Genomic DNA, 13,966 nt, shown 5'->3' with positions numbered 1-13,966 from the left:
ACAAATTATATTCCTTCCGAAGTTCTTTCTTTATTTTGCTTATCAACAACTGCATTCCGCAGTAAACAAAGTCTCACTCGTGGTGTGAATACTATAACACTTTTCTTTCAAGTTAAAAGTTTTAGACCAGTTGATGATTGCGCAAATACAACAAACACGTTTAATAATCATTTCAGGAACAAAATGTCTTTTTGATTTTAACAAAAACTTATTGTAGAGTTTTTAGTACATGCTTATCTGAAAAGATGAATCATAACAAAGTGTGATGAAAAAATATTTAGAGTTAAAATTTTTTTTATTTGGTAGGTATGCTTCTCTTGTCATAAACCAATAGTTCAGTCGCATAGACTTAGACTTACACTCAGACTTCCTTTTTATTGTCATTCAAATTTGAACTTTACAGTACAAATAACAACGAAATTTCGTTGCATTAGCTCTTGGTAGTGCAGGATGAAAAAAAAAAAAAGCAATGAGGTGCAGATATAAATAAATACATTACTGTACAGAAAAATACATTGCAGTTTTTCACATGCGTCCATGTTTATGGATGTATGTTATATTGTCTTTTTTATTCCAGCGAGTTAATCCATTTTGGGGGGAATTGAGGGGATAATTTAATTATGATTCGTTTAAGAGTCTTACGGCATGAGGGAATAAGCTGTTACGGAGGCTGTGGAACCTCTTCCTAGAGTCCAGCATTCTGTACTTGCGATTCCACATTGAGGGCACAATTTTTCCATGCAACATCACACAACACATCTCTTGTAAGTTGCATTTGAATAAGGTCTGCTTCTTTAATATTTTATATCAACTTCAAAGTTAGTTCTGGCCATAATTATTTACATATTTGTAGTTACTAGATATGAGGGAGGAAAGGCCCAATGGTGAATGGACATTATGTCATGAGGAAGGACTTTCAGCATGCACACACCCACACCCACACCCACACCCACACCCACACACACACACAAGGCACCAAAGTGGTGGTTTATAAGATCAAACAAACAATATATTAGATAGCTAAAATGTTAAGAATTAATCAAAGATACAATTATATCCATTCAGTCAATTAGACCATTAAAAATACTAGGATTTAATCAAAAATCAATAATATATTAGTGGGCAGCACATGTCTAAAAATATATCAAGAGGAATTTGAAAGTTGATGGCTAGTTAGGCCTAATATGCTACTGTTTTTAAATATTGGTCATTATTGGGGTACTTGGACAGCCAAGCTACAAAAATTACAGACTTAATTTTCATTTTTCATTCTGTTAATTGACTTCGAATATCTAATATTTAAGTCGACCTAGCGTCGACTTAAATGGCTTCCACTGTTCAGATGTTTGGTAAAAGGAATAAACACCAATTAAAGCTTGGTACTTGTCCAAGATACACGTCCAAACCCTAATGAGGGAACCAGACAGAAGAAGGAAGAAAACTAGAAAATAAAAAATCCAATACATTGCAGATGGTTTGCACTCACCAGGGACAAGGACTTGAGTGCTGATGTCATAGTTGCTGTGGAACATTTCTGGTTTGGGGATGTTGAAGACAGAAACTCGATACATGTGTCCTGGGTCCAACACTAGCATGTTTGCTGAAAACGACCACTGACACAAAACACATTATGTAGAACTTAATCGACAAACAAGAACGCACAGTTGAAACTGGTACTGTTGAACCTGTCTGCATCATTGCAACTTGCTAAAAAGAAACCATTTCGGCCTGCAACTTCTTTTTAAAAATCACTAAAGCTGTAACCACAATTGCTAAACCCCTCTGAACACCTGGATGTGGTAGAAAATATGGTTCTGCCTTACCAGGGTTAATTTTTTAGTCAGTATGTTTAGTTATCACTTGGTAACCCATGCTGGTGTATTTTTATTTAAGTCGCATAGTGTCTCTCTAGCTAATGACATCATCAGTAGGTGACTGATTAGTTCTTCATTTCAGAGCAAGGGCAGAACTGTCACCAACAGACTGGTACCGGAAAACTGGATCGGGCCATGCATGCACGAAAACTACGTCACTTTCTTTCTAAAAATATTTTACGACACAGGGTCTGCTAAATCACGTGCTGTGATACTTGAATGTTTTATAAATGGTTCATCATTATTATTGATTCAATAAAAATAATATATAGCGCAGTAGGCTACGGCACCCCCGGCGACCCTGAAAGAGACAAGTGGTAGAACATGTATGGATGGAACATAGTAGTAAACAAAAATAAAAATAAACATGGGGTAGATTTTAAAAAATCTGAATTCTACAATTACAACCACTGACACACAGACTCCCATTGTATAATTTATTTTTTAAACATTGATTTTTTTAAATTGAGGCATTTAACTTCTTTATCTGCGGCCTAACAAAATGTAAAATGTTTAATTATTAGAACTGTGAATTGATTTATTTGATGTGAATAAAGTAGTGAAAAAAAGATGGATTTCTTTTCCATTCAGGGCTGCTGAGCACATTGTTCTGGTTTTTATACAGCTCTGTACAGTTTCTAAATAAATATCATACTCTAAATAACAGTAGTTTTGTTTTGTATGTGATATTTTATATCACATTGTTATTAAAATAAATATTACCAAAAAAAAGAAAACCATAACAATGAACATACATAATTGCAGTAAATCAGGTTGAGGTGAGTCTTTGTGCGTGCGTGGACCAAACAGGTCTTCTGTTACAGGTCGGCTAGTGACAAGAGCTTACACCCTTTTTATCGAACATCATTCTGGTTTTCGAGACTTTCAAAGTATTGTTGGTATTTAATGAACACAATGTGGTCTGACTAACTTTCAGTAAAGAAATGTGCAAGAGATATATTGTATCCAGCAACATTATGCTTCCAGATATCAACTTATGTTATAATTGGGAATTAGCTCTATTGTTAAATGCACTGTATTTTAGGTTAAAAAGGCACATAATGCTTCCCTTACATAATGTATATTGTAACAGGTATTCGGACACTTTGTTAATTGTATCATTTGTCTTTGTCAGTTTGACCCTGCTGCCAATTGCCTAATTATAGACAGTCAACGTGATATATCGCTGTCTGCGTGGTAGTTGGGGATGGAATTTATCTACCTGTGAGTTTATGCAAGATGCATGAAGAGGACAGGACAAATACAAAACATAGGATCATAAAGAATAAGATGATTTTAAAACCTACCTTGTTGCCGAATGAATTTCTCATTGGGAGTTTGTCTTTAAAGGAATATCGGACACATATGTGCTCATTGGTGGCTAAGACAACAAGATGAAATTCAGTGGCATTCAGGTAGCGGATACTGCCTGTAGATGGAGACCAGATTTAGGACTTCCTTCTTATCCAACATTGGATTTTAAAGTCAAAAGGAATATGTTTGCTCTTTCAGTAATGATTAAATCAGAGGTTAAAAAATAAACCAAGCCTGTTATAGTAAGTACTGTATGATCGCGACTGGTTTTACTATTCACTTCCAGGGGATGGAACAAGGGGAAGAGTCAAACACAGAGGGTAATTTCAGCACACCCTGCGTGTGTGTTTGTTTGTGTGACTATCAGTGGTACTTTAACTCTAACTTTTAACCGTGATTAAAAACATCACAGTTAATTAATCACAAAGCCTCCACTACACTGTGTTTCAGTCCTTCTCACTCGCTATGAACGGACACGGACATTATGATATGATATGTTATTTTTGGCACAAACTGCATAGCAGCAAGATGTAATCCTGTCAAGAGCTTCATTCAGTGACCATTTAATGTTAGAGCTCATTTCTTCCTGTTTGTGTTGAATAAACTAAAAGGCATTGAAAGCTAATATAGCAAGTCTAAACATTAGAACCTTGAAGAATAACAGCACTATGCAATGGGATCTAGTTATGTGGAGTCCAGTTATTGTCAACACAGTAAAGGTGGGAGAAATAATCTATTTTTAAATGCATCGTAATTCGGACATGGACGATTACAAAATGGATTAGTAGACGTCAACAATCAATAATCGAAGTATTTATTGTAAATAAAATAATGCAGATAGTTCTAAAATGTTGCTGTCTGCAGCGAGCCACCTCCTTTATTTTACAGCTCTCATGTTCCAGTTTTGTACACATTTATTAATTATTATTTATTAATTAATAACAGTTTCTTATTACAAATGCACTGTTTTGTTTTTTTAAAATACAGGTGATAAGCGCGTATTTAGTGAAACGAAAACAAATGCAAAACTGAATCAAAATACATATATTAAAGAAGCATCAATAATCGATTAAAAATCGAATTGAAGCTCCTGAATCATAATCAAATTGAGAGGTGCCCAAAGATTCCCACCTCTACAACACAGCATAAAATAAATGATTAGAAATTAATAATTAGGCATGGATAATCATTGATGACAATAACACCTGAGTTTATAACCCAAATGATTAACATTTCCCCTTTGGGGATCAATTAAGTTAATCTTAGTCTTATATTTATTATAAAATTTGAGCAAATAAACGCTGCCTCACTAATATAATGGTAGATAAGCAAACTGACTGACTCACCATCATCCTTCATGTTCCAGTTAACAGCGAGTACAGGCTGCAGCTGTCCTGCCTCATCTTCCTTGGTTGTTACAGTCACATTCAGCCCCTCTGGACTGCTGGGAGTGTAGTCTTTCACTTTCAGCCATCCTTTATCTAGGCAGTTACCTGCAGTCCCACACACAACCTCAAATGATATATGTAATACTGACTTTCCATTAAATGCATGTTTTTATTTTATTTTATGAATGGTAACCACTCACTTGAACTGACTGTGCATCTCAAACCCTGTCATAAAAAAAGCAAGTTAGATTTCATCTTTTATGATTTTACAGGAACAAATGAATATTTTGGTTTTAGCACTGACTTCCTCAAACTGGTCAACCTAACTCCTTCCTCTTTCCTCACCCAGTTTAGACAGCAAACTTGTTAAGCTTGAAATAAGATCACTGACAGTATAAACACACCTTAGAAGACATTCTGTATGCAGTTGATGAAAAATATTGTATACATATAAAGTAAAAAATAATGAAGACAAAAACAAAGAACATATTTATCCTGCTTTTTATCACTAGATAGATAGATAGTACTTTATTGATTCCTTCAGGAAAATTTAAATAGTAGAAAAAAAGTAGAGGCATTAACAAGGAAGTTTTTTCAGAATACTATGAAACAAACGATTTACAGTTGTCCCTCATATATTACTGTTAAATAAGCAGTAAGTAACTTTTCAAATTTCAAAAAATATTTTCATAACTTTTGGGATGATACATTAACTCACAACTAGTTGAATGACATGGCCTGGGGGGGCTGTATCACTTTCACTGGCACTAAGCACCTTTGAGGAGGGTGGTAGGAACCTTGCAACACAAAAAAACTATGAATGTGCAGACTACTTTATGAAATAAGTCACTCTCCCCTTTACCTATTCATTAAAAAGACAGTATTCGATGCGTTACTGTTATCATAGCCGAAGCTGTAAAACAATAATAAAAAAACAAAAAAGTTTTGTCTGAGTACACAAGAAGAAGAAATTGAGGTTACCCAGATAAAAAGAGAGTCAAGGTTCAACATTGGCCCGGCTTTCACTCACTAGCTTGAGCTCAAAGATGAGGAGGGATGCTCGACCTATATTGCCTTAATCCTGTTCCTACTGGATGAGTAAGAACCTTTCGATGCTCAAATCAAATCAAACTTATCAGTGCAAAAACTTTACATGTAAACAAACTACAAATACATACATGCCCAGAATTGCAATACGGTTTACTAATGACTTTGCTACTCATTTGTTGATCATACTGTACTACTAATAAAAAAAAAAAATGTCTAGAAATCCTTCAGGCAAAGGACACACACACACACACACACACACACACACACACACACACACACACACACACACACGCACGCCTAAAAAAAATACAGGTGGGGTCCTTACTGACTGGTATACCAGCAAGGTCCACTGGGATCTCACACACACATACATGTGTCAGGCATTACCTTGTGGGGACCAACATACACACTGCAGTATCTATGTTTGACCACTTGTCATATACACTTCACACACGTAAATCATGAAAATTGACCTCTAGGGCAGTGGTTCTCAACCTTTTTTCAGTGATGTACCCCCTGTCAACATTTGTTTTTTCCAAGTACCCCCTAATCAGAGCAAAGCATTTTTGGTTGAAAAAAAGACATAAAGAAGTAAAGTACAGCACTATGTCATCCGTTTCTGATTTATTAAATTATATAACAGTGCAAAATGTTGCTCATTTGTAGTGGTCTTTTTTTTAACTATTTAGAAAAAAAGATAGAAAGATAACTAAAAATGTGTTGAAAAATAAAGAAGTGATTTAATTATAAATAAAAATTTCTACACATAGAAGTAATCATCACCCTCTTTGGGGATTGCAATAGAGATCCATCTGGATTCATGAACTTAATTCTAAACATTTCTTTACAAAAAAGAAATGTTTAACATCAATATTTATGGAACATGTCCACAAAAAATCTAGCTGTCAACACTGAATAATGCAATGTTGCATTTCTTTTCACAGATTATTAACTTACATACATATTTTGTTGAAGTATTATTCAATAAATATATTCATAAAGGAATTTTAAATTGGTGCTACTTTTAGAATATTTTTTGAAAATCTCACATACACCTTTGCATACCTTCAAGTACCCCCAGGGGTATGCGTACCCCTATTTGAGAACCACTGCTCTAGGGGACCATTAAAAAAAAAAACGGATAAAATGCATAGGGCGTAATGGGAGGCCATTTTTTAATGATTTGGACCAAATTTGAACAAAACAGAACCCACGGCGTGAGTGCAATGTCAGGTTTTTTGTCCCATAGGGTTAGAAATACAAACACACTTGTGTTTCAATGTCAATGTGGTGCTATTGGGTTGACACACACACACACACACACACACACACACACACACACACACACACACAATCGATATTTCAACATTACAGACAGAACAACATTACAGACATTATAGAACAATTAAAAACAATTTAGGATAGACTTAGCTTATACTTTTATTCATCCCACAATGGGGAAATTGCATAGGGCGTAATGGGAGGCCATTTTTTAATGATTTGGACCGAAATTTGAACAAAACAGAACCCACGGCGTGAGTGCAATGTCAGGTTTTTTGTCCCATAGGGTTAGAAATACAAACACACTTGTGTTTCAATGTCAATGTGGTGCTATTGGGTTGACACACACACACACACACACACACACACACACACACACACACACACACACACACACACACACACACACACACACACACAATCGATATTTCAACATTACAGACAGAACAACATTACAGACATTATAGAACAATTAAAAACAATTTAGGATAGACTTAGCTTATACTTTTATTCATCCCACAATGGGGAAATTGCATAGGGCGTAATGGGAGGCCATTTTTTAATGATTTGGACCGAAATTTGAACAAAACAGAACCCACGGCGTGAGTGCAATGTCAGGTTTTTTGTCCTATAGGGATAGAAATACAAACACTTGTGTTTCAATGTCTATGTGGTGCTATTGGGTTGACACACACACACAAACACACACACACACACACACACACACACATGCACTCGCAGTCGCACACGCACACACACGCACACACGCGCACACACACGCACACCCCCACGCACACAATCGACAATTCAACATTACAGACAGAACATTACAGACATAAAACAATTAAATACAATTTAGGATAGACTTAGCTTATACTTTTATTCATCCCACAATGAGGAAATTGCATAATTATTATACAAGTATTGTCAGTTAAACCAGTGGTCCCAAACCACTGGTCCGTGACGCATTTGCTACCGGACTGCAGAGAAACATTAAATAATCTATAAATGAATGCATTTCAATCTGCATCTCATCGCAAAGAAACAAGTCCAGGGCTCCAACTAATTCAGTGTTATAATGAATTGTATTTTTCATGCATTTATTTTTGCTGTATTTATCTGGTACAAGTGAAAAGCTGGTTCCTGAAAAATAATGCCTACATTAAACCGGTCCATGGTGCAAAAAAGGTTGGGGAACACTGAGTTAAAATATTACAAGTAGTCCCTTTTAGTCTTGTTTTTGGTGGGGAGGGGGAATATATATAAGTATAAAAACTATGATTGAATTGCATTCAAAGTTCAAACCCCTTGAATAGGTTTGTTTGTACCCAAAGCCCTCCTATGTCCACTAACTTATATCAACCCCCTCCACATCTCACGCCCCGGATTGTAAATCATGTAAATAATTCAATGTATATAATCTGTTGATTAACTTTTGTGATGACTGTATTATGCTGATAGTATATATTTATACCATGAGTTGATTAACGTGGACCCCGACTCAAACAAGTTGAAAAACTTATTTGGTTACCATTTAGTGGTCAATTTTACGGAATATGTACTGTACTGCAGAGGTGGGTAGAGTAGCCATAAATTGTACTCAAGTAAGAGTACTGTTACTTTAGAGATGTATTACTCAAGTAAAAGTAAGGAGTAGTCACCCAAATATTTACTTGAGTAAAAGTAAAAAGTATGTTGTGAAAAAACTACTCAAGTACTGAGTAACTGATGAGTAACTTGATTGTTTAATGATTACGGGAACAAATAATGCACAAAAACATAAAAATAGCAATGAGCAAATTCAGAGCCAGGAATATCTCTTAACCAACTAAAACAATGATATATATTAAATAAGAGTACATTAAAATCAGGCACATTGAGCCACAATAAATTAACAGCACCATAGGCTCAGTAGGCATTGATTGATTGATTGATTGATTGAAACTTGTATTAGTAGATTGCACAGTACAGTACATATTCCGTACAATTGACCACTAAATGGTAACACCCCAATAAGTTTTTCAACGTTTATCAATTACTTAATAAATGACCAAGTCGAGGTTATCTACCTCATACATACATATATCATATCATATATATAACATATATCATATCATATACATATACACACATATCATATCATATCATATATATATATATATATATATATATATATATATATATATACATATATATATATATATATACATACACATATACATACATACATTATATACACAGTACATAATTTATATTTATTTAGTCGTTTTTGTTCACATGTTAAAGGTGTTTTAATGAATATACATGCATGTTTAACACATAGATTCCCATCTTTCATGAAGACAAGAGTATAAGTTGGTGTATTACCTGATTGTGATTACCTGCATTGATTGGAATCAGACAGTATAGTGCTGATAACGTCCACCTTTTCGAATGGAGGAGAAAAAAAGTTCCTCCTTTCTGTCTAATACCACATGAAAGTCGTTGGTTTTTGGCATCTTATTTGTCCAGCTTCCATATTCGTTTTTCTACACTTTACAAGAAATACATTGACGGCAAACTCCGTAGCTTGCCAGCTTGTTTGCGCTGGCTTTCGGAAACTCTTATTTTGTTAGCGCAGGTGCGATGGAGCAGCACTTTTATTGTGAAGACAGGAACTGTGCGATCAGTCTTTAGGTTTTTGACGGGAAGTACGGTTGAAATAAAAAGTGTCTTTTTTCCTTTACACTTTTGATTGATTGATTGAGACTTTTATTAGTAGATTGGTTTATTCAGGTGTACTGGAGAGGAGGCTTCGCCGGATAGTCGAACCTCGGATTCAGGAGGAACAGTGTGGTTTTCGTCCTGGTCGTGGAACTGTGGACCAGCTCTATACTCTCGGCAGGGTTCTTGAGGGTGCATGGGAGTTTGCCCAACCAGTCTACATGTGCTTTGTGGACTTGGAGAAGGCATTCGACCGTGTCCCTCGGGAAGTCCTGTGGGGAGTGCTCAGAGAGTATGGGGTATCGGAATGTCTTATTGTGGCAGTCCGCTCCCTGTATGATCAGTGCCAGAGCTTGGTCCGCATTGCTGGCAGTAAGTCGGACACGTTTCCAGTGAAGGTTGGACTCCGCCAAGGCTGTCCTTTGTCACCGATTCTGTTCATAACTTTTATGGACAGAATTTCTAGGCGCAGTCAAGGCGTTGAGGGGTTCCGGTTTGGTGGCCACGGGATTAGGTCTCTGCTTTTTGCAGATGATGTAGTCCTGATGGCTTCATCTGGCCGGGATCTTCAGCTCTCACTGGATCGGTTCGCAGCCGAGTGTGAAGCGACTGGAATGAGAATCAGCACCTCCAAGTCCGAGTCCATGGTTCTCGCCCGGAAAAGGGTGGAGTGCCATCTCCGGGTTGGGGAGGAGACCCTGCCCCAAGTGGAGGAGTTCAAGTACCTAGGAGTCTTGTTCACGAGTGGGGGAAGAGTGGATCGTGAGATCGACAGGCGGATCGGTGCGGCGTCTTCAGTAATGCGGACGTTGTATCGATCCGTTGTGGTGAAGAAGGAGCTGAGCCGGAAGGCAAAGCTCTCAATTTACCGGTCGATCTACGTTCCCATCCTCACCTATGGTCATGAGCTTTGGGTCATGACCGAAAGGATAAGATCACGGGTACAAGCGGCCGAAATGAGTTTCCTCCGCCGGGTGGCGGGGCTCTCCCTTAGAGATAGGGTGAGAAGCTCTGCCATCCGGGAGGAGCTCAACGTAAAGCCGCTGCTCCTCCACATCGAGAGGAGCCAGATGAGGTGGTTCGGGCATCTGGTCAGGATGCCACCCGAACGCCTCCCTAGGGATGTGTTTAGGGCACGTCCAGCTGGTAGGAGGCCACGGGGAAGACCCAGGACACGTTGGAAAGACTATGTCTCCCGGCTGGCCTGGGAACGCCTCGGGATCCCCCGGGAAGAGCTAGACGAAGTGGCTGGAGATAGGGAAGTCTGGGCTTCCCTGCTTAGGCTGCTGCCCCCGCGACCCGACCTCGGATAAGCGGAAGATGATGGATGGATGGATGGATGGATGGATGGATTAGTAGATTGCACAGTACAGTACATATTCCGTACAATTGACCACTAAATAGTAAAACCCCAATAAGTTTTTCAACTTGTTTAAGTCGGGTCATGTGACCGCCTGGCTCTGTTTGATCTGTCCAATGTCACTTTTTCGTCACTTATTGTTTGTCTTTGGTACACTAATGTGTATATTTTAGGCCATTGGTTCTTTGTTTTATTTTTGCAAAAATGTATACACTATATCTATTTTTATATTGCTATTTTTATCTTTGGTATGAACATTTTTATGTAACAAAATTTATTAGTATTTTTTGGTTCTTTGTTGTTGTTATTTTTGTATTATGACAATTTATTATTGGATCATGTTCTACTGCATTTTAATCTTTTGTTCTGTGGTTGTGTGATGTTTTTTGCCTGGACCCCAGGAAGAATAGTCTCCACTGCGGTGTAGACTAATGGGGATCATTAATAAACTAAACCAAACCAGTGACTGCATGTGATTGGTGAAACACAGGCATGCGTATTCTACTTTGAAGGTCTGTGACAAACCAAAACAAACATTAACAGATCGATAAAAAAAAAGTAGCGAGCTGAATGTAGATAAATGGAGCGGAGTAAAAGTAGCGTTTCTTCTCTATAAATATACTCAAGCAAAAGTAAAAGTATGTTTCATAAAAACTACTCGTAGAAGTACATTTTATCCCAAAAGTTACTCAAGTAAATGTAACGGAGTAAATGTAGCGCGTTACTACCCACATCTGCTGTACTGTGCAATCTACTACTAAACGTTTCAATCAATCAATCAAAGTGAGTTGTAACATTAGAATAGAATAGAATAGAATGGACTTTATTGTCATTAGATTTGCATATAACGGGATTAAAGACTCCAACTTATGGTGCGGTAGTGGGAACAAATATGGGGTAAAATAAATAACACAAGAGGTAATATAGGAAAAAACTAACAATTGAAATAAATTACAATATTAAATCAAAAATACATGGATAGAATACAAATATTGTAACCACGTAAACAACCCAACCCAAAAAATTTTTAAAATACGCACAGAAAATTAAAACAATATCGAGATTGGACCAATTGGCCTTTCCTTGGCAGATACTGGCTCGACAGCGCTCCTGCTGGTTAAAGCCAAGTACTGCACTATCCCACATTACCTACAAACCCTTTATAAACGCGCACGTTCACAATTTGGAAATGAGAAAAGCTATTCAACTTACTTGAGAGGTTACAAACATAACCTAATACATTAAAATTATGAATACACTCGACTGCAGGCAACAAAGTTTAAACTAAACCTGTTTCTGTGTGTGTGTGTGGATTTACCTGTTGGGTGCAGTTTAACGGCGGGGATGTCAAAATGTTCACCGCGGACGACAGAGACAACAGCAGAAAAAGTCCATACAGCCTCATTTTGTAATATTATTGTTCCTCTCAGTGCGGTGCGTGTCTGCGTTTGGCCATGAGGGGCACTTTCTCGACTGCGTGTATAAAGTGAAAGGCAGCTGAGATTAATAAACCACTTCCTGCTTCTTTGGGAAGGTAACCATGTTGCCTTCACGTCACGTGGGATTTTACACAATCACCACCGAGAACATGACGCACACCTGTGTGCTCCCATTTACAATACGGTAGTCGCTTTTGTGAGGATGACAACGATCACTTTTGGTGGACACTGTCGTATTGGATTGTTTTTAAATTTCTATAGCCAGGCATCCCCAACTGGGGAGTTGCATTGTGTTGTAAAAAAAAAATGTTACATTGTTGATATAATCTCCAGCGGATGGCACTTGAACGTTACTTCATGTGACACAAATTCCATTGTACATCTGAAAATAATAAGAACATGTATTAATTAGATATGCTGTAAAGCATTACATTCATTTGCTTTGTCACTGATATCACAAAGCTATGTTTATGTTTTGCAATAGAGATGTTGTAGATATCTTATCGCACACTGATGATGTAAATGTTTGTTATATGAAATATAAAATTAAAATAAAACTGTTTTGTGGATCTAGTCATTGCTTTTAGACACATAAAAAGAAGATGGCTTTGTTTTTCCAACTGTATTTTTTGTATTTCAAAATGAAATTAAAATGTTTGGAGTTATTTTTTTGTATTATTATTATCCATCCATCCATCCATACAGTTATAATTTAATGACCAAATGATCCACTGACCATAAAGCCACTTCTTTGGTTACATATCTATCTTTTGATCAGCCAAAATAATTTAATAAACACCTCAAATTGGGGGCTTTTTTTTTTTTTGCATTTTTTTAGACGAGACCAAAAGATTAATTATTCACAGATCAATCAATTAATCTCTCCATAGTAATGTAAAATAATTGGCTGCACATGTTTACATTAAAAAGGGTAAAAAAAATAACCCACTGTGTAATATTGGACTTACTATCCCCTCAGTCCCACACATAAACATCACTGAAAATTATTATTGCCTCATTTGATATTTTTCCAGTATATGTAAAATCAGGAGATGTATTAGTGAGTTATATTTATATAGCACTTTTCTCTAGTGACTCAAAGTGATTTACATAGTGAAAACCCAATATCTAAGTTACATTTAAACCAGTGTGGGTGGCACTGGGAGCAGGTGGGTAAAGTGCCTTGCCCAAGGACACAACGGCAGTGACTAGGATGGGCGGAAGCGGGAATCGAACCTGCAACCCTCAAGTTGCTAGCACGGCCACTTTACCAACCGAGCTATTAGGTGGAAATCAATAAGGAAAACGTTGATGAGCTTGATGGAGGTAAATGTTGTATTTCATATTTTCATTCAAATCTGAGTATGTATAAAAATGGGTCAGACTTTTAGCAATAATGTCATCATTCATCAAATAAACACATCTGGGTGTCTGAGGTAAAAGTGGGAATTTGGCTGCTAAAAGAAAAAAGTTGATATATTCATAACATATAGTATTCTATAATGTATACTATCACCATACTAGTCATCATGCATATTTCGTTGCAACACTTTGCAT

General features: G+C 36.9%; 1 protein-coding gene across 2 annotated transcripts in view; it reads right to left on the bottom strand.

Moving 5' to 3' along the window:
• il17ra1a (interleukin 17 receptor A1a) overlaps positions 1-12,519 on the bottom strand; it is a 25,691-nt gene extending 13,172 nt beyond the window's left edge. Inside the window, exons 1-5 of one of the 2 annotated variants that reach the window (XM_061913231.1) lie at positions 12,289-12,519; positions 4,777-4,801; positions 4,535-4,681; positions 3,182-3,303; positions 1,487-1,613 (exon numbers count right to left, since the gene is read on the bottom strand). In XM_061913231.1, coding sequence (XP_061769215.1) covers positions 1,487-1,613; positions 3,182-3,303; positions 4,535-4,681; positions 4,777-4,801; positions 12,289-12,375 — 508 coding nt within the window. In that variant the 5' untranslated portion in view covers positions 12,376-12,519. Of the gene's footprint in view, positions 1-1,486; positions 1,614-3,181; positions 3,304-4,534; positions 4,701-4,776; positions 4,802-12,288 lie in introns of both variants that reach the window. The other variant, XM_061913232.1, reaches the window with a different exon arrangement.
• Between the last annotated feature and the right edge of the window lie 1,447 nt (positions 12,520-13,966).

The sequence above is a fragment of the Nerophis ophidion genome, linkage group LG10 (assembly GCF_033978795.1).
Source record: "Nerophis ophidion isolate RoL-2023_Sa linkage group LG10, RoL_Noph_v1.0, whole genome shotgun sequence".
NCBI classification, from domain to species: domain Eukaryota; kingdom Metazoa; phylum Chordata; class Actinopteri; order Syngnathiformes; family Syngnathidae; genus Nerophis; species Nerophis ophidion.
The sequence above is the reverse complement of the archived record's forward strand: the minus strand, read 5'-3'. Positions and strand labels throughout refer to the sequence as shown.